We start from the raw sequence: 20,563 nt of genomic DNA, 5'->3' as shown, positions 1-20,563 counted from the left end.
AGGACTTGGACTAATGATTACTTTTATAAGCAGGCAAAGGTCAACGATGTCCTGATGGCAGCAGGGGGATTTTACCCAATAGGTATTCAGACACACTTCTGATTTGTTGGTCAAACAACAGGCTGAAATCTCTGTGTAATCTTTTGAACAGAGTGTAACATTACTGTTCAAGCTGTTCCTGTCTTTCACTGATAAGCTATGAAACCAGCAAATAGAAGAAAAGGTTAAAAAAGTTAAGATTTAAGAGTTCCTGCATGGGGTTATATTATATTATGAGGGTACATTCATGGTTCCAGGTCTACGTGTGGCTTATTTTCTTTTTCCACAAGCAAAAGCCCACAGTGGCAGTGCAAAGCTACACAGAATGGTACAGTGTCAGTTGCAACTTTTTGCATGCAGGTAGGCACAGAAGCCGGCTTTGGTGTGTCGGGGTCCTTTTACAGTAGCAGCAAGAGCTCCTCTCTCCTCCCGATGCCAGTTTAAATACTGGGTCAGTTTAAATCCAGCAGCTCACTTCTGCCAGTCCAGTTTGCCAGCATGACTGCCCTAAGTAAGATCATGCCTCCTCCAAGTTCTCTCTTTCTTTCCCCTCTCCCTCTCTTTTTTCATTCCATCTTGATCCCGTTCAGAATGACATCGGGTATTACCAGTTGAGAGGTGTAATTACATTTTACGCTCAGTTTTTCAGTCAGTCTTGAGAACAGTTAAGTCATTTACGGGGAGACTGAGGTAATCCAGGGACACCTAACTGTCCATGTCATCATTGTACCCAAGTGCAGTACACCTTTTACAGTGTATTTCTTTGACTACAACTGTCAGAGATGTTACTATATTTATACCATGATATCTTTCCCGTTATATCTCTGGTTGTGTTACACCCCTTGCAGGCAGTGTTGTAAATCATTGAGCAGGACTGCTTTATGGCACTGATGGACTTTATTGGATTTTTGTATTAATGTGATGAGGTACCTCCGTTTGTCAAAAACACATTGATGTACTGATATAGTGATATCGCCGGCTTTAAAGGGGCAATCAGGTGATTTTTCACATCATCTTGGATTGTCCTGAACTGCAATCTACGGTGGGGAAAAAAAAGTTGTTTTTTTTAATGATTTTGAAATAGATTTTTTTAATGCCAGAATCAATATATTTGCGTCATTTGAGTCGATACGTAGGTAGAAAGAAGTTACCGCTTTTATTGTTGTAGTCTGAGTAACGTGACGTCATATCCGTTTCATATCCATCGACCAAAACAAACCGCAGCGAGTCGAAACGAGGTAGTACAAAACAGCGGAGGGTCCACGTGGATACGACCTGCACCCTCACATTTTAAATCCAGCGTGGTAAACACTACACATCCAGTAAAGTATGGAAACACTTTGGGTTTCACACCTTACCAGGAAAAGCAGAGCTAGACATCAAGGCTAAAGCTGCATGCTAACTCTGTCATGGACAGGAAACGTTATCGTATTGCTGTAACAAGCCGGCCGTCGTGCTCATCTCCGTGGACAAATGGGCTGACGCTACAACTGTAGAGCACCCGTATACTGACATTTATGTCAAATGCATTCAAACCCAGCCCCGATGGAGCTGACCATGGACGTATAAAGAGAACGGAGCTGACGGGAGAGCTAGAGACGACTTTGGAGAAGTTAGAGGACGTATACACGTGTGACTACGTCCGGTTTTCAAAATAAGGTGTTAACAAAGGGAACTGTATATCCAAAATACATATATAGATCGATTGGATTATATTCACCAAAAGTATATAACATTACATGTCCCTTATAAATTAAAAAGAAAATACCACTAATTTGTGAAGGAAATGTCTTTATTCTTTGATTTTTGGGTTGCTGGAAGAAATGTAATAAATAATTCCTGACAGTGACTGATATATTTGACTTCAGGACATCTCTGACTACATACATGCTAAAAATCTAACATTGTGACTATATTCATTTAGATATTTTCCAAAGTAAAAGTGTATGATTCAACTTTTTCCCACGGTCTAGTGTTTAAAAAGTTAATACACCCAAGTATCGTGATAGTATGGAATCGGTAGATAGGTGGATCGTCCCAGCCCTACAATGTACAACAAGTTTTAGTGCGAAATTATAGATGCACGCCATCTAAAAATAACGTGTGAGTTGTTTTGTAAACACCTCTATAACCCGATTAAACTTGAAACCTGGGAAAAAACTCTTGGAATTCTACCAATTAGTAGCAGCAGTGACGGTTGCAGTCGCTGTGTATTCCTGCTGAACAGATCCAGCATGCATCCCAGGCAGATCTGCAGAGAACACACTGTGCTGCAGACATGGCAAGACCAGTGTGTGGGGGGAGGAGAGAGAGGAGCAGAAGAATGTTAGAGAGAGAGAGAGGTATTGGAGGGAAGGAGTGCCCTTCTATAAACTCATCTACTCGTTATTTTCTCTCTCTCTCTCTCTCTCTCTCTCTCACACACACACACACATGCACACAGTTCTGTCAGGGAGAAATATATGGTGTGGAGCTTAGAACAGAGAGGGTGGACAAACTGCCCTTGTTACTTGTGTCTGTGAGCGAGGGTGTGGATTTTCATTCTTTTGTTGGAGCTTTCTATCTCTGTCTGTGTGTGTGTGTGTGTGTGTGTGTGTCAGGATAGAAAGAGAGCTGTGTATTTCAGTAGATGATGTACAGTAGATACAAAGACCTATAATCTCACTCTCACTGTAAGAGGTCATCCTTTATCCATAATTGTGGCGTTTATCTCACCCATTCAGGTGGAGACTACAATAATAATACATCTGTAACACCTCTGCATACGGACGTCCATATTATTTGTTCAAAAGAGACCAATTATTTTTTAGAATTAGCTTCACTGTTTTTGGTTCAGTTTCACAGCAAAGACTGAAGATTTGCTGCTTGCTGTTTTTCAGAGAAAAGCTCTGTATCAAACAGCAGACAGACCCAGTTAGAGACTAGCTGGTGAACATAGTGGAGCATTTAGCAGCTAAAGAGATGGATATTTTTCCCTCAGGAGGTGGTTGAGACCAAACACTGAGCTAAAAGAGAGAGAATATTGGACTCATCATGTGGACACAAACACCACTCCTAGTGAATGATAATGTTGCTTCGTAACTGATGGATGTGTAGATACTAGGAAACAGTTTGCTAACACTTAATCACATGGTTGTCCATAGCTAATCACGATTAATCACAAATTAATCGCACATTTTTATCTGTTCATAATGCACCGTAAAGGGAGATTTGTCAAGTATTTAATACTCTTAGCAACATGGGAGTGGGCAATTATGCTGCTTTATGGAAACGTATGTATATGTTTATTATTGGAAATCAATTAACAACACAAAACCCTCACAGGTACTGCGTTTAGCATGAAAAACAGGCAACAACAGCTGTCAGTGTATCAGTGTGCTGACTTGACTATGACTTGCCCCAAACTGCATGTGATTATCATAAAGTGTGGCATGTCTGTAAAGGAGAGACTCATGGGTACCCATAGAAACTAGTATGACATGGTTGGTACCGATGGATTCCTTAGGTTTTTAGTTTCATATGATGCCAGTATCTTCACTCTGAGCTTGCTACAACCTCTGAAAGATCGATCACGTTAATGCATTAAAGAAATGGGTGTTGTTAAAACCAATTTGCGTTAGCACGTTAGTATTGCGTTAACTTTGACAGCCCTAGTGTAAATATAAAAGTGTATAAAATCATATCTAGATTTATTCCCGATATGAGACAATGACAAGTGTAAATGGGGCCTGAGTGTATATTGGGTGCAACAATAAACAAACATATTATTATAGAACAAGTGAATGCAACCTGAGGCAGTGTTGTGATGTTTTCAATTAAATAAATACCCTCTAAGCTATTTCACTGATTGGTTTAACATAAACTGTTTGAGTCTTACTGTTCTAAGCTCTCAATGTCTCATAGCTCTTTTGTATAATCTACCCAGAAAATACCCAGAAAACCCAGAATACCCAGAAAATAATGCATTATAATGTTTCCATTTAGTTTCCCCATACATGAAAGAGTGGCTGTGCAGTTAGCAGGGCTGGGAAGACAAAACCACCTAGAAACAGCAGTGCAGTGCAAAAACACCACGTCCTAAAGAGGCTGAAATTCAAACAATGTATATTTGTACATAGCAAACACTGTGTGTATCGAAAGTGCAAAAGAAGAGTGCAGTACGTTGAGGTGGTGTTGAAACCTGCACTGGACCAGACATGGAACCAAACCCCACATTACCCCTAAACCACTGCCGCTGCACAAGATTACAGGGGGAAACATTGAGTCATTGTCTTGTGTTCCAGTGGTTTGCAGACTGTGGGTCAGATCCCAACACCCGCTCATAGCAGGATATAAATAAGTTCCCCAGATTGTTCTGCAGGAACAGATGATGGCTTTTAACTGGAAAATCACAATTTTTTGCATCTAAGCCTCCGTACACTTTGGATTACGCTCTACTGCCATTTTGGTTTGAGGGTAAAATCCCCTTCACGAGTGTGTGGGGAAACCAGACAGTCAAGGCGGCCAACTGCAGGCTTTAAACTGTAAACAGAGCAATTTCATTTATCGATGTTTCTCTCACCATGTGAAAACCCACCAGCACAAATTCCTATCCGTCACATATAGTCCTGTATTCAAAAGGCCTGCGCATTAGTATATCCTAAGCATCTTTAATTTATTTTACTTTACTCTATTTGACTAGAAATGGGACCATAATTTACTAAATGAACATCATGCTGTATTGAAGAAGACTTGAAACTAGCGATTGAGACCATAAACTCATGTTTACAATGTTTACTGAGGTAATAAATCAAGTGAGAAGTAGGATCATTTTCTCATAGACTTCTATACAATCAGATTTCTTTTTTTGCAACCAGAGGAGTCGCCCCCTGCTGGCTATTAGAGAGAATGCAGGTTTAAGGCACTTCAGCTTTGGCTTCATTTCTCAGACCCGGAGGTAGCCCACTGTGACGCATCAACGTGAGAACACTTTACAGCAGGGGTGCACACACTTTTTCAGCATGCGAGCTACTTATAAAATGATCAAGTCAAAATGATCTACCTACTATAAAAATGCAAAACATATATTTATTTATTTATAAATATATTGAGTATTCTTTATATGTACAATATATGTTGGTGTACCTTGCATAACTGCATGAACCCATATTGTACAATATAACTCTGTACATTTTTTGTCATTACCTTACTCTGATGACTTGCACTGAATGGAATCAGCCAGGGATGCATAGTCCGGACAGTAGCTGCTGATAGCCAGCCTCAAGCACACTTCCAAATGATCATCAGTCAAGGTGGAACGGTATTTGGACTTAATAATCTTCATGTGGGAAAAGGCTGACTCGCATAAATTAGTGGAGCCGAATAATGCAGTCAAGGAGGTAGCACATTTCCTCATGTTGGGGTACTTTTCCTCTGTGAGTAAGTTCCAGAATTGTCCATGAGCCCTGGACTTAAGCTGAATGTCAGCTTGTAGTGTCAAAATCTCATCCTCCACTCCAGATGAGTTCAGGTGAAACAGTGTTGCAATTTTTGATGCGAGTGAATCAGCCTCAGCATCTTCCCGAAAAGGGTAGCACGTGAATGTAGCGACTGGCTCCAGTAAAACAAAGTCTTGAAAGCGTCTGTCAAACTCTGACAGACAGTTCTCAATCTGCTCTGATAAGCTGACGTCTATATTTTAATTTTTTTTTATTTTATTTTTTTTTTTTTAATGCCATGCGATCTACCCACACTACCTTTGCGATCGACCGGTAGATCGCGATCGACGTATTGGGCACCCCTGCTCTACAGCGTTCAGGCAGGGATGTCCGTGTTGTCACAGTGTTGAGAACATTAGGGAAATGTTAGGGTAATTGGGGTTATTTAACATTGTGATAATAGAAATGATATGCTTCATGTTGTGTGTTCTCTTTCTCTGCAGGCTGTTTTTCGGGACTCTGTATCCTGCCTACTACTCTTACAAAGCTGTAAAGACAAAAAATGTCAAGGAATATGTAAGTACATGAGCATCCCTCGGCATGTATGTACATGGATTGATTTTAATGTGATTCTACTACACACACACGCACGCACACACGTACACCCATAAACTTACATGTGTAAGCAAAGGGTTTGAGGGTTTTTTGGTAACCAGCCAAAGTTACCAGCTACTCTGAATATTCACTGCCCTGAAGCCTGTTGTTGCACTCACCATATTCATTAGTAAAATATAGGCCTGTCAAAGTTAATGCTATAATAACGCGTTCACGCAAATTTGTTTAAATGCCACTAATTTCTTTAACGCATTAACGCGACTTGCGATTTTTCGGTTGTAGCGGGCTCAGTTTTAAAGCTAGAGTGAAGATACTGGTATCATATGAAACTAGAAAACCTGAGAAATTCATCAGTACCATGTCACACTAGGTTGTCGAGAAGAAATAAACGTGTGCTAAATTTTGGTGAGGAAAAACTGGCATGGCGACGAAGGGTCCCTTGACCTCTGACCTCAAGATACCCTCAGGGTACCCACGAGTCTCTCCTGAGATTTTACAGCTCAGTTTTTAGCACATTTGAATTGAGCAGCAGAGGGACCGCCTTAATTCCTGTATCTTCGTTTAATGGAATTATTTTACTGCCAAGTTTTGAACTCCCAGCTGGAAGTCATTTTGATGGAACATGCGTCTCCCGATGACAGCATTCAGTTTAGGGAAAGAGATGTCTCTGTTTGTAGACATTGGTTGTACTCTCCAAAATCATTGACAGCAGAATGTGACTTGCGCCCATTTGAATTCTGCTTTTGATGGGAACCTTTAAATGCACGTAGACGTAAGGGCTTGGAGGTGTTTTCTCGGTGGAGTCGGCTGATGTAAGTAATGTCAGTGAGAGTGAAATCCCAGTCCACTGAGTTAGTAACACATTCACACACAGCTTCAACACACACCAGCTTACAGATTCAGACGCAGTACACTGTGATTCTGCTTTCAGCCTCCTCCTCTTTGTTTTTCCTCACAGTCTGCTTCTGTTGCTTGATCTCTGTTGTTACCGATCCTCAGGTCCACTTCTTTGTTGCATAAAGCTGGTTTGGTATAGGTAAATCACCTAACAATTTCTCCTAACAACTCTGGAAATGGAGATCTGTAGGTACCTCAAACATTAACCAGGAAGTCCAGTTTGAATGCTTCTAACATGCTAAAACACCACATGGCCATTTGTGCTCTATTGAGTGTGCAACTGTGGAACGTTATCACTCCACCAATATTTCTCTTTTGCCTCAATGCTTGTAAGGTAACTAGTAACATTAGCAATGCCACAAGGTAGCACAAGCAATATTAATAAAATTAATATCACGCACAGTCGAGGTTTGTGGGAGGGGTTCTGTAAAGCTCACGGCCGGATCCGTGAGCCTCATTCAACCTGGGCCTTTCCAAGCCGACCTAGAGCCACATCACCACGGAGGAAATTCGCCCGGCAAGTCCCAGTCAGAGCTGGGGAGAGGTACCACGAGGAGATCCTCCCATATCGAGCAGCGGGCCCTGACCACTTGAGTTTAATCCCCCGGGCAGACTGTGCGGACCCCACCCGTTGAGAAGTGCAAAAGTATATATGATTCATTATGAAACTGTGGCAGGTCTACCTAGACTGTAGGTAATTAATGTGAAAACACTGGATTAGTCCTTGAAAATGAGAACCATGCAGGTTTTCCTTCTGTATCAAGCAGTAAAAAAAGCTATAGAAGCAAAGAGATGAAACTCTGGTGCGTTTTTCACAACAGCTGCTAGGTGGCGCTGCAGTAGCGCTGCTGCCATTTTGGACTGAAAACGCCAACGAGTCTGTGGCCATGGATGTATAAAGAGACGTCTGTAAATCAGAGGATCATTTTTTTTTTAGGTAAATCAACTTCCCAGTATGAAATACTTAAATATCCCTCATTTAAACCATTATGTCCATAAAAGTTGTAAAAGGAACTAACAGCTGAATCCAGAGTTATTTTCCTCGGCATAATGAACGTGCATCAGACCCACGGGACTGCTCCGCCCTGCACGCTCATATGACATATTCGGTTCTGCCAGCTTCCTGCTAGCTGTATGCGGCTGTAATAATGGATATATTGGCTGTAATTCATCACTTTTATTATCTTATAATACACCCATGGGCTGTAAGCTGTAAGTCTGTACCGTGGTGGCTGTATTAACGTCTCTGTTCCCAAATAACCAACTATTGGCCAGTAGCTAGTAGTGCTAGTAGCAAGATTTAATGGAGTTGTAGGCTATTTACTAACACGCAGGGCAAAAGCACAGGACACAACCTCTTATACATCCATGGTTCTGTGGTCTATTGGACTCCATTTTTGATCCCTGACATGAAAAAGTTTGAGATTGCTCTCAAAATCTGTGTGCTGGATTTTTCTAACTTCCATTTATGTCCATCGCTCACTTTATCCTTCTAAGTAAGTAAGTAAATAGTTATAATAATATGCATATTTATAATATTTGTATGTCCAACACAGGCGATTTCAGTAGAGACATTAAATATGACAACAGAATAGAAATCATTTAGTTTTACTTTTGTACGGCACTTTGTAGGCGGACGTTTTACTGGTCGATTTCTGTCCAAAATAGCGGAAGCGTAGCTCTGCTGCTGGGTGCTGATGTTGCAATTGAAGGAACAATTGGCTTTCAACGATATACGTTCTTTGCCTCAAACCCCCAGTCCGCCAGCAGAGTTGTTCCATCAAAGTCATTGATGACTCTTGTTGTTGTCGTCGTCAGTCGCAGAGTCTAAAGCCCGTGGAAACAATTGGATGATGGCAAGAAGAGGAAGATTACTGAGGATTTAGTTCCTCCAGCTCAAAGTGTACGATTTTTACTTCTAACTCGACCCAACCTTTTTATCTCTGGATGGAAGCAAGACCTCAGCTGCACACTTAACACTCGGTGCCCCCTTCAGAAAATGTCAAGAGGAGTGCTGAATCACTGAATGAAGACTGGATCTCACTAGGGGGACGGAGCTAGGAGCAGCATCTACTGCTGTTTGCAAATAAGCCTCCAGCCTTTCACGATCATCTAACCAAAACAAATTCACAAGATTGAATTTAGTTTTTCATTAAGCACGCCCTGAAGCACATATGGCGAAGGATGTCATGTATATATGTTGGAACAGAGCAGCTATTCTGCAGCTCAAACAGGCCTGTGGCTGCTTTTATGTGACTGGAGCTGCAGCACGCCCTGCCAGAGGTTACTCCAGTTCATGACGGAGTTGGCTCCAAACATTCATTTCAAAGGCACAGCCCTCTTCTTCATGTTTTATTACTTATTATTATTATTATTACAGCGTATATTCCTGTGCGTACATGTTGACAGACATGTCTCCTAGTCAGTGTCTTGTTGAACACTCTCACCTGTAGTAAAAGTAAAACCAGTACAACCAATCTCTTCTCCCTCCTTCCATAGATCCATTCTTCCTTCACGCATTCATTGCGGTCCACTATCCCTCGCTACATCTCTGATACCTATCCACCGTTGACACGGGGAATGATAAAGTGTTGAATGAGGGCAGTTAAAGCCTTTGACCCCTAGGCTACACTGTCTGACTCCACTCTGTTTAAGACAAATGGGACTCTATGCTGAGCGGTCTGGATCGCAGCGTGACTTGAGCAGGCTTGTCTGATGGCCCGTGTTGTTACCGCTTAAACCACAGAAAGCGGCAAGATCTGATTGTGGTTACAGTGTATTTATTTATTTATTTATTTTGTGTGTCAATTTAGACAAGCCCTCTTATTTTTCAAGGACATTCTGCTTCCGGACTGACTAAGATGAAGTGTCAGCTTTAATGCTGACATTAATGAACACAGAAATGATTAGATTATTTTGATTTATGATACACTTACTGTTGAGGCAGATCAGTTTTCTCAGTCGTGAAACAATATTTTCCTATGGCTGTCAAAGTTAACGCGATAGTAACACGTTAACGCCACCAATTTCTTTAACGCGATATTTAATTAACCTCTTAAAAATGAGACCAGCCGCCAATCTTTCGGAGGTTGTAACGGGCGCAGTTTTAAAGCTAGAGTGACTGGCATCAATTGAAACAAGAGAACCTAAGGAATCCATCGGTACCAACCATGTTATACTAGCTTGTCGTGAAGGAGGCTAAATAACGCACCAAACTTACGCTACTTTTTGGCGAGGAAAAACTATTATGGCCATTTTCAAAGGGGTCCCTTTGACCTCTGACCTCAAGATATGTGTATTTTTTTTATTCTAAATGCAGTACCTGTGAGGGTTTCTGGACAATATTTGTCATTGTTTTGCATTGTTAATTGATGTCCAATAATAAATATATACGTATGTTTGCATAAAGCAGCATATTTGTCCACTCCCATGTTGATAAGAGTATTAAATACTTGACAAATCTCCCTTTTAAGATACATTTTGAACAGGTAAAAAATGTGCGATTAATTTACAATTAATCACAATTCACTATGGACAATCATGCGATTAATCGTGATTAAATATTTTAATCAATTGACAACCCTATATATTTCATATAAATGTTAACCTTTAAGCTAAAGGAAACTTAAACTAGAGACCATCTTGCAATGGGATAGCACCAACCATGACGCCATATCTTCAGCATCCTTGGTCGGACCACACCCATCTTCAAACTCGACCTTCACTTTGATCTCAAGTACATGCCTGTAAAGTTTCCTGACTTCATCTTGCAAGGTTTTAACTCTATCGCGGTGACAATATATGTCCACAGACAGACAGACACACACATATAAACACCTGGCAAAGTACTCAAAACCTCCTCTGTGGTAGTTCCTGCTACAATAGGTGTCTCCACGACCACATTTGCCTTGATGACTCACAGACCCACAATTTGAAAACAATACCAGCCACACACTGTAGCCGCTGGTAATCCCCCCCCCAACCCCTTTCTATTTTTTTCAATCAATCGCTGTAAAGCAACTCTCAACGAGACTCCAAACGTCCTACATATGTTTTAAATTAAAAGTCTACCAGGAAAGGGAGGGGTTATGCTGGGAGGGTTTTAATGTAAAACAGCAGCGGTGGGTATAACACGACTCTCTTTTTTGACTCTCACTACTGATCGAGTAATGCTGTGTAAATACTAAATTGATCAGGTTGTCATGGAGGAAGTGTTGAGATTGTATTAACTGGGGAACAGCATTCTTCAGTATTCATTTAGACCCTCCTTTTCATCTATTTGCTTGTGCATGCAGATGGTTTAATAACTTAATAACAATTATACTTTCTGCATTGTGCATGGCCACAAGTGTCTGCATAATGTAAAACCCTGTCATCTGCCTATATCCATGCCGACAAACATGTTTGAACACGTGTGTGTGTGTATGCAGACACCCAAATGTTGCATAAACAGAAACGTAATATGGTGTCCGTTGTCCAGGTCTGTTTTGGAGTATATCCAGCCCTTACTCATGCCTTAGGTAGACGATTAGGGCAACAAGACGCGCTCAGAACCGAGTATCTGTCTGTCAGTCTGTGAATTTGTGGCTAAATTGTTACACTAATGGTCAATGGTCATGTCTATAATGTTAAATCCAGCGCTACATGTCCATCAGGTCCGGTGAGGACACTAGGGGACGCACTGCTCCACTCAACTGGCCATTCAAGCGGTGACTGCACGTGATTGGTCCCTCAAACAGGAAACAACATGTCGGCAACAACTTTCTGTTATTTCTACAAAAAAAATCCACCAGAATCTACTTCTGAATCTCCTTTCATTTTAGAACTAGATCGCCTAGTTTGACAGCAAGTTTTGTGAGCCGGACGTGTCGCGCTGGACGGGCTCATTTGCCGCAACACTCCCTCAATGCACTGGGCGACTGCGTCTCGTGCTTTCCATAGGAAATGACTGGAAAGCGTTGAGACACCCTCCATCACCGAATCTGGTGGAAATGGAACCGCTGACACGCCCCTCTGAAAAACGTAAACAAAAGACTGTCCTTGCCTTTTCATTTTTGAAAGAGCAACATCCAATGAGGAAACTCCAAAAGTCGGCCGACCAATCGTGTAACTTCATCACTCAGACAGTGACGGACTTCTGCGTTCGTAGGGCTGACCCTCTGCAGTCCTGCCAAACATTAGAGTATAATGTCTGTGAAAGTAAAGACATGCTAACACAAAGAGTTGACGGCTAATTTGATACATTATTTTCACATACACACACACACCACCATGGGTTCACTTGTTATTTGAGATCTTGATTGGCTGCCTTGTTTTAATGCACTCTTTCTACTTCCATTTACGTTGCATCCATTAGGAAACTCTTTTGTAGACGTGATTAATCGCTCAACAAAACAAGCAATTTGAATATGTCAGCTTAGGTCTTGGGAAATTGCGATGGGTATTTTGTGACATGTTGGAGACCAAACTATTAAACCAAAAAATATTCTGCTGATAAATCAATAATGAGGCATTTTTGCATTTAAATTGACACTTTGGTTCCATTTTAAAAGGAAAACTAATATTAACAATATTCACTCGTTTTGAATATATTAAAGTTATTTCACTGAATGAAACTTGTCGGCTGGTGGCGTCTAGCACATATTGGTCAGTCTCCACTGCTGCCCAGCTCCGTCTTCATGCTCTGTCTACCAGGTTTAACATTACCAGTGGGCCCAGTGGCTGTAAAGAGCTGATGTCAGGTGTTTTTTTTTTTTTCCCTTTCTCTTTTAATGGAAGGCACTTATTCACAGACGGGGCCAGTAAATGTCTGCTATTGCCTCAGGAAGGCAAAATGGCTGCTGTATATTTCACTGAGGTCACGTCTTAATGTCCTCCCTACTGATGAGATGAAGGAGGGAGGGACAGAGGGAACAAAAGTGCTGTAAGAGACCGAGAGAAAGAAGGCGGTATGGAGTGGAAGATGAAAGGGAGAGGTAGAAGAGAGACGGAAGCAGTGGAGGCAGAAGTGGATTGAAACATATAAATTAGATGTCCTCTCCATCTCACCGGCTCTGTGTCACTCTCTCTCCTCTTTACATTTATCATTCCATGAGCCTCTTTGTGTATGTATGTGTGTGTGTGTGTGTGTGTGTTGGGGGGGAGTTCACTATGAGGTCACCAATTAACCAGTCCAGCAGTAATAGGAGTCATACTGCAGGCGTGTGTGTGTGTGTGTGTGAGAGACAGGTGAATGTGTGTGTCTGTGTTTTGTGTCTCTCTGTTGTTCTCCCTCTTTCAAACACAGACTTTACTCCCTCACTCATCCACACAAACACACACACACACACACACACACACACACACTGACATTTCATTAGCTAGTGTCAGTGTGTGTTCAGTCATGCGGCAGCGGCCGGGTCTGGCTAATACCACAGCCTGCCATGTGACCGTCTGCCCGCCTGCCACCGTCTACCGCTGGCTTTGATATGGAAATCCAGCCAGAAGAGCCTGGAAAGCCCTTAAAGAGGGACGGACGGAGGGAGACGAGAGGGCAGGGAGGACAGAAGAAACTAGCATGAAGGCAGAGAGAGAGAGAGAGAGAGAGAGAGAGAGAGAGAAAAATCTCTCTAAAGCTCTGTTTCACAACTACTGGCCGGAGAGGGAAAGAGGTTCAGGATAAAAGGAGAACGAAAAGAGAAGAATACCATATAAACCTCCAATTCTGCAACTCTTAACACATTTTCTTTTCATTCTATCAGGGCTCTCAACTAACCTTTTTCACCACCCTCCCAGAAAACAACATAAGCCATCCCGAAATGAGTGTGGACCGTCCCGAATTTAAAATCGTTGTTGTTGTCATTAGTTAATCATTTAAAATTGACCTTTTAAAATATATCGAACATCAAAAGCGATTTTATTTTTTCTCATAAATTTAGAATTTATCCAAAACATTGTTTATATTCTAAAAAGTCATTTTATTGGTTTATTTATAATTTGCATGTTTGTTTTGATTTTGATGTTGAACAATGCAGCTAAGTTAAATAAAAAATATATTTTTCTAGGGGTAAAAATGCCCGAAAAAGCTAGAACCAGCCGTGCTAGCTGGAGCAAAAAGTTGGACAAGTTGCACTTGTTAAGCAGTCTACACATGATCAATCGCTCTGCGCTGGCTGTGCCATTGTTTTCCTATGCGGAGAGCGCCACCCTTGGGGTGGTGCATTGCCCGAAATCGCCACCAAGTGCTGTGCTCAAAGTTCAAATTATTTAAACTTTGACCTCTTTGCCGCTGACCTTTCAAAGCGCAAACAATGAGAACACCTGCAACTGTTGCTGTTATTGAGAAACAGTGAATGGCGTTCCTTGCACTCTTTTTGAGGAGATATTTAAGTAGAAATACGCCATTACCAAGTAGTATGAAAACTTCTCCAGTCAAACCATACTCGCATTTGATCCTTTTTGTACCCAGATCTCGAAAAACAAGACTATTTGTATGGTTTCGCTTGCTGCCAATCACAGCAAGCGCTCTTCGATTTGATGTGACGTGTGATTGGCCCACTACCACAGCAGCTGCAACCCATACAGTCTGTGGTGTGGTGAAGTTGAGCGCGGTGTATTTGGTGGAGTTGGCAGTTCAACGTGGCGAGATGCCACCAAAACGTTTGAAAGTGTGGAAATACTACACGCCCGTGCCATCTGATAAAAAAATAAATAAATGGTGGTGGAATTTTATGCAACTGAATGCTTCCATTCAGGATGGTATTGGTATCTCTTCCAGCTTTAAGGGTACTGGTATCGTATCGGAATTTTTTAAACGATACCCAGCTTAGTGACAGCACAAAGTTTGGCCCCCCAGTAGGGGTGTAATGGTACACAGAAGTCACGGTTTGGTTCATACCCTGGTTTAGGAGTCACAGTTCGGTGTGAGTTTGGTACAGCAAACAAAACTCAAATGCATTACTTGGATCTGTTTCTTTTCATTTATTTTGAAAAGACAGTAGTGCAAATGTCAAAGACACAAACAAAATCCTTTTACTGGAGACTGAGGCAGCATTTTGCCCACTGGCAAATTTGGTAACTTCTATATTACACTATATGAACACTGAACAAGCACTTTCCCAAAAGGCAACAGGTATAAACCTGAAAAGCATCTCTTATGCTGCCAACAGCGTACGGCTAAAGGTTCCCAGGCGGAAACTTGGCCACTTATTGTTCCATATAAAACAGGTGGTGATTTCCTCAAGAGTGGCGCTCTATTGTTAAGTGTTCTTTCTCTCTCTGTGTGTGTCTGTGTAGGTGCGATGGATGATGTACTGGATTGTCTTTGCCCTCTACACCGTGGTGGAGACCATCACCGACCTAACACTGGCATGGTGAGTTACACATTATGGTTGTATCTCAGATAACACCTACACAGAAAATATGCACACAACAATCTCTTACTTAATTGTCTCAACTGTTCTCTCATATGTACACTGTGATGTGGTGATGGGATGATTCTATCACCAGTGGAAATTCCCTTGCTGATATTAATTATGTTGGTATATGGAATTTTAGTGTTATAATGTAATTAGAAAGGCTTTGCAGTAATGAGTGACAGATGGAAGAATGTGTGGGAACACAAATAGGAACTTAATAAAGTTAAAAGTTAAAGTTAAACACTTGAACTCTGTGAGTATTTGGTGTGAGTTTTTTTTTCTTGTGTATCCACTGTAATTTACAAACCGTGATGTTTCAGATGTACAACTGGACTGGACTGTTTTAGCTGTCTGTGGTCACCCAGAGCTACGATAGTACATCATATCTGTACAGAGACCGGACAAAAACTCTGTGTAAAAACCTCAGACTGTCTATGGTAGAAACCACAACGTCGCTGCCGTATTTATGCCTAGATGACGTTATGTTGAATGTTGATGGAGCAGCTGCATAGCCTGGCACTGATCAATCCAAACTCCATTCAGAAAACAAGCAATTTAAAAACAAATCGGCATCATTATGTAGTTATTTCGGTATATATTTGATCCGTTTATTGCATTTAAATCACAGCACAATCTGTTTATTTTGGGTTCATACCACAGTAGTGACATGTGGCTTGCTAGATACAGTCAGTGCAGTGGCACTGTATGTGAATACGGCTCGCCGCCAGATGATGTTATGAACCCAGACACGACGGCGTTTGGTTTTCCGAAGTATCTGGGACTTCCGCAGCACCAGTGGTTATTTCTTCCATGGTTGATGGCGGAAATGGAGGAAAGAAAAGTTGTTGGTATCCATGGAGACAAGCTCCTTCTCCTCTCCTGCACATCTAGCGTGAATGAACACAAATAATACCGGCGGTCCAACTCACGCGAGTGAAGTGAGGCGAAAATTCCCCTTCACTCTCGGTCTGAACACAGCATAAGCCATTTATTGTGAATTGAACCTCAAAGAACACATCTACTCAAAGATTTAAAAGGTGCAATGTGGGGAAGTTGAGATGTCCTGAGTGGGATTGACAGTCTGTTCTGTATTCCACTCAACATTGTGTCCACATGTGTGGATGCACTCTAAGCCCCAATCACGGAAGATAGTGCTGTGGGAAACACCATTTGAAAGTGAAACAGACTTTTATGCAAGAGTGGCACAAGCAAATCAAATGGCCCGAAGCGCCGTCCAACTACTTCAGCATTTTCTTTGTTTGCTCATTGTGATTCTTTTTTTTTTAATAATCTGCACCTCCGCAGCGGTGCCCAAATCAAGAACACCACAAAGCGGAAGGATGATAGCCATGACAACGGCTACATCTTTAGTAACATTGGTTCCTGTTGTAGAAAAGGACTGATACTTCACTAGAGTTAAAGTTGCAGTGGGTAAAATTGGAGCAAATATTATTAAAAAAAATAAGTTATTTTTTATAAAACGGTCACTATATCCTGACAGTAGTACATGAGACAGGTAATCTGAAAAAAATCATGTGCCTCTGTGTCCTCCGGTGCTCCTAACGGCATCTGCAAGATTTCACAGACCAGAGGAAAACAACCAACCAGAGCTGATCTGGAGTCTGCCGTGCAACTGCCATCTCTGAGCAGCTGTCAATCACTTGCAAACTCCGATCAAACGGTCAAACTAGGCAGCGCTGATTAAATATGAATCAATATTCTGTTACTGTAATGACGATTTCTCTCCTCAAATGTCTTCAGAAACATCTTGTAGTGGACTGTTTAGCTGTAAAATGAGAAAGTTTGGAACCCGACAGCCATGTTGAGATCTCTTGAGGAAATACCAAGCCCCGCCCACCAACCAGAGCACAGCCAATAGGAATGCTCTCTCTCTTTGAAATGACCTGTGATTGGTCAAGATTTTTTAAAGCCTGAAAACAGCCATGAGGAGGTGCAGAAGTCTAGTCTTCTCTCCGAACTCTTGAATTACAATATGCTGAAAGGTTATTATGGAATTTGTGGCCAATGATGCCAAAAACTTGTTGCCTACTGAAGCTTTAATATCATCCCTTATTAATGTTGTGATGTTCCTGCTGTGTATGTGTGTGTGTCCAGGTTTCCTCTGTACTACGAGCTGAAGATAGCCTTTGTGATCTGGCTGCTGTCCCCCTACACCAGAGGAGCAAGTCTCATATACAGGAAGTGTCTGCACCCTCTGCTGTCCTCCAGAGAGAGGGTAAGCTCACCCATCCATCCATCCATCCATCCATCCATCCATCCATTCGTCCGTCGTTGAGAATATTATAGACACACTATTTTGCACTCGATTAAACTGTCTACTAGAACCGTTATTGATTGTCTCCCCTGCAGGAAATAGATGAGTATATTGTGCAGGCCAAAGAGAGGAGCTATGAGACCATGGTCAACTTTGGCAAGCAGGGACTGAGCATCGCAGCCACCGCCGCCGTCACTGCAGCTGTCAAGGCAAGTGTCTCCGGCTTCTACTCTTTATTCTATTGGATATTTGTTTAAAGGCGCTACTTTTTCTTCTATTGTTTTCAGCATTGATTTACTGAACATGGCTTTCTGTATTTAAAAAAAACAAAAAATCACAATAGCACGGCTGAGGCACTCTCAAGTCAAATTAAGACAACATTTCCCATAAATCCCATGACTTCCTATTCCCTGAGGAGGATAAACATTTTGAAAGTCATTTTCTTGATTCTCTTTCCCATCTAACTTTCTAAGAAACTGTTTTTCACTTAGAAAAACAACAGTGTTCTCTGTCTTTTTCTTTTCTGCAGTAAAGCAATCCAGCAGATTGTTTTGCCAAATTTATCCTGTTGGAACAGAGTGTACTCACTTGTGCTTGCTAAACCACACGTAAGAGAACACAGACAGATGTAGTGTTATTGGTGTGGAAATGAATGCAGGAGAGTTGCATTACACGCTACAGCCAATCCTGAATCAAAAAATCGTACCTCTGCTCATGCAAATGTGTCCACGGTGAGTGTGTGTGTGTGTCTCTAAAGTACCTCGTTGTCCCCGCAGCTACCACTCGCTGCAGAGTCAGGATAAATAAAGTGTGTGTGAACTGGTTTCATCAGCATTGCATGAATACCTGAGTGTGTCAGATAATCCCTATTGATCTCTTGTCTGAGGCTGCGCCGCACTGAGGTAATCCCAGGCGGTGGGAATCTACTACTAAAGTTCACCGCATAGATTTAGCGTGATACATGATTCTGGGTTCGTTGAGCAAAATCTGAATGAAGACAATCAAGATGAATATAAATATATTCTCTTTCTATTTTTGATTGTTTGATCTTGTGGGTCAGCAGAAAAAGGGAAGAAAATGTGCTGTCTTTATCAGTTTTAGGCTTTCAGAACTCATGTTGGCTGGTATCTGGATTACCTACCAACCCACAAACTGTGAAATAAGACAACTCAGTCAGTTTTTTGTGAGCTGTCTAGATCAGAAAACATGCGATTCAACAAGCCATTCAGATTTGTCTCCCCTTTCTATGTCACATGCAGGCCCTTTAGAATATACCGCCCAAAGCTTGAGAACTACCTTTGCAAAAGGGGCACCATATTTTTCTCGTAAGCCAATCAGAGCAGACTTCTCTTAAAGAGACAGGAGCGTTTCAGACAGAGGGTGAATACAGGTATTTTTAGACAGACACTATGAGAAAAATAATGTGTTTTTGAACATTTAAAGCATGTAACCATGTTCTAGTAGAAACCTAAAGTACAAGTATGAATCTGAAAATGAGCATAATGTATCTCCATAATGTGTAAAAAAACATAAAACAAACAATTTAAAATGTACAATATCAATTGTGATAATAACAATAACAAAAACACATTCAATCACCATTCGGCCTCGACATGTTTAATGTGTTCCCTGCTTCGGCCTCCTGTGACTGTAACATTTTTCAAATGTAAAGTAGTAATTAGCGCTAACAAAACGTCAAAAAGCCGGTAGTCCGCCATCGTAGTTGTTGTTTTCTGGCGCATGTTGATTACACACAGCAACAACGGGCATGCACGAAATGAGGAGAGGACGTCACCGTTTCCCAAATGCTCCGTTTGATAGATAGTTTGTGGAGTTTTTAAAAATCTGCACCTGTGAAGGCGTTTTCATAGATATCCGTTTTTGTGACCCGGAATTCCGTTTGCGTGTGGACGAGAGGCCAAAACGTAGAGATGAATATCTGTATACGTGTAGACAGGGCCTTAGAAATGAATGACTTGAACTCTGTATATATTGAAACAAAGGAGATGTGGATCAGAAGAACCAGTGCCAACTGTGTGTGACTGTGTGAACTATGAAATTGTTGACTGTACCTTTAACTGTAGTGTGTGTGTGTGTGTGTATCCTTCTAGTGACACCAGTGTGGAACTTGTAAAAGCCCTGCTGTCTCTGCTTACATTAAACATGCCATTAATCACTGCTTCAAACTATGCCTCTCTCTCTCTCTCTCTCTCTCTCTCTCTCTCTCTCTCTCTCACTCTCTCTCACTCTCCCTCTCCAACATTCCAATCTCTCTCTCTCTCTCTCTCTTTGTGTCTCTCTTTTTATTTGTCTCTTCTGTGCCTGTAAACCTCCCTTTATCTCTTATATTCCGTTTATTTCTTTGTCTTCATTCTTCCTCTCTTCTTTTCCTCTCCCTCTGTGTTTCATCATCACACCTTTAGCTCACAGTGCTATTTCAAATCCTTTAAAAGCTTGTCGTGTTTTAAGCAGGAATTTGATTAACCTTGGCTTGTACAATACAACCAGCTGCATCCTACATAAAATCCATCTGTCTGAACCCGCCTGACAGGCTGAAGCACACGACTCAGCTCCGAGAGAGCACTTTGAAAGATTTCTGTGGAGACATGGTTTTGGATTACAAATGCATCTCAGCCTTTAGACCGTGGGCCTTTTTTTTTTTTTAGCATGTGATTTTATGGAGAAAGAAACTCCCGAGACCCACACGTTTCAAGCTGCTATATGCACCCACTCTCCATTATGCATGCACCATACTCGCATATTGATGCGCGCGTAGCCTGCGGCTGGTTTTTAAATTGCATCTGTAAATCCTCTACAGGTGTGAAGAAGCAGACGGCTTTTCTGAACATTTCTTTCCTAACTGCTTCCTTCGGTTACATTACATTTATTTAGCTGACGCTTTTATCACAAGCGACTACAATAAT

The 20,563-nt window shown here is 41.5% G+C and overlaps 1 protein-coding gene across 3 annotated transcripts in view; it reads left to right on the top strand.

Annotated features, from left to right (window-relative positions):
* reep3b (receptor accessory protein 3b) overlaps positions 1 to 20,563 on the top strand; it is a 41,280-nt gene that overhangs the window by 10,449 nt on the left and 10,268 nt on the right. For 2 of the 3 annotated variants that reach the window (XR_005204677.1, XM_037754966.1), the window contains exons 1-4: positions 5,922 to 6,032; positions 15,243 to 15,319; positions 17,480 to 17,600; positions 17,735 to 17,848. Coding sequence is in view for 2 of the 3 variants with exons in the window: in XM_037754966.1 (XP_037610894.1) it covers positions 5,922 to 6,032; positions 15,243 to 15,319; positions 17,480 to 17,600; positions 17,735 to 17,848 (423 nt within the window). In the remaining variant the exon portion in view is untranslated. Of the gene's footprint in view, positions 1 to 5,921; positions 6,033 to 15,242; positions 15,320 to 17,479; positions 17,601 to 17,734; positions 17,849 to 20,563 lie in introns of those variants that run through there. The other variant, XM_037754968.1, reaches the window with a different exon arrangement.

Source organism: Sebastes umbrosus, chromosome 20 (genome assembly GCF_015220745.1).
Source record: "Sebastes umbrosus isolate fSebUmb1 chromosome 20, fSebUmb1.pri, whole genome shotgun sequence".
NCBI lineage: Eukaryota > Metazoa > Chordata > Actinopteri > Perciformes > Sebastidae > Sebastes > Sebastes umbrosus.
This window is presented reverse-complemented; position numbering and strand designations above follow the sequence as displayed.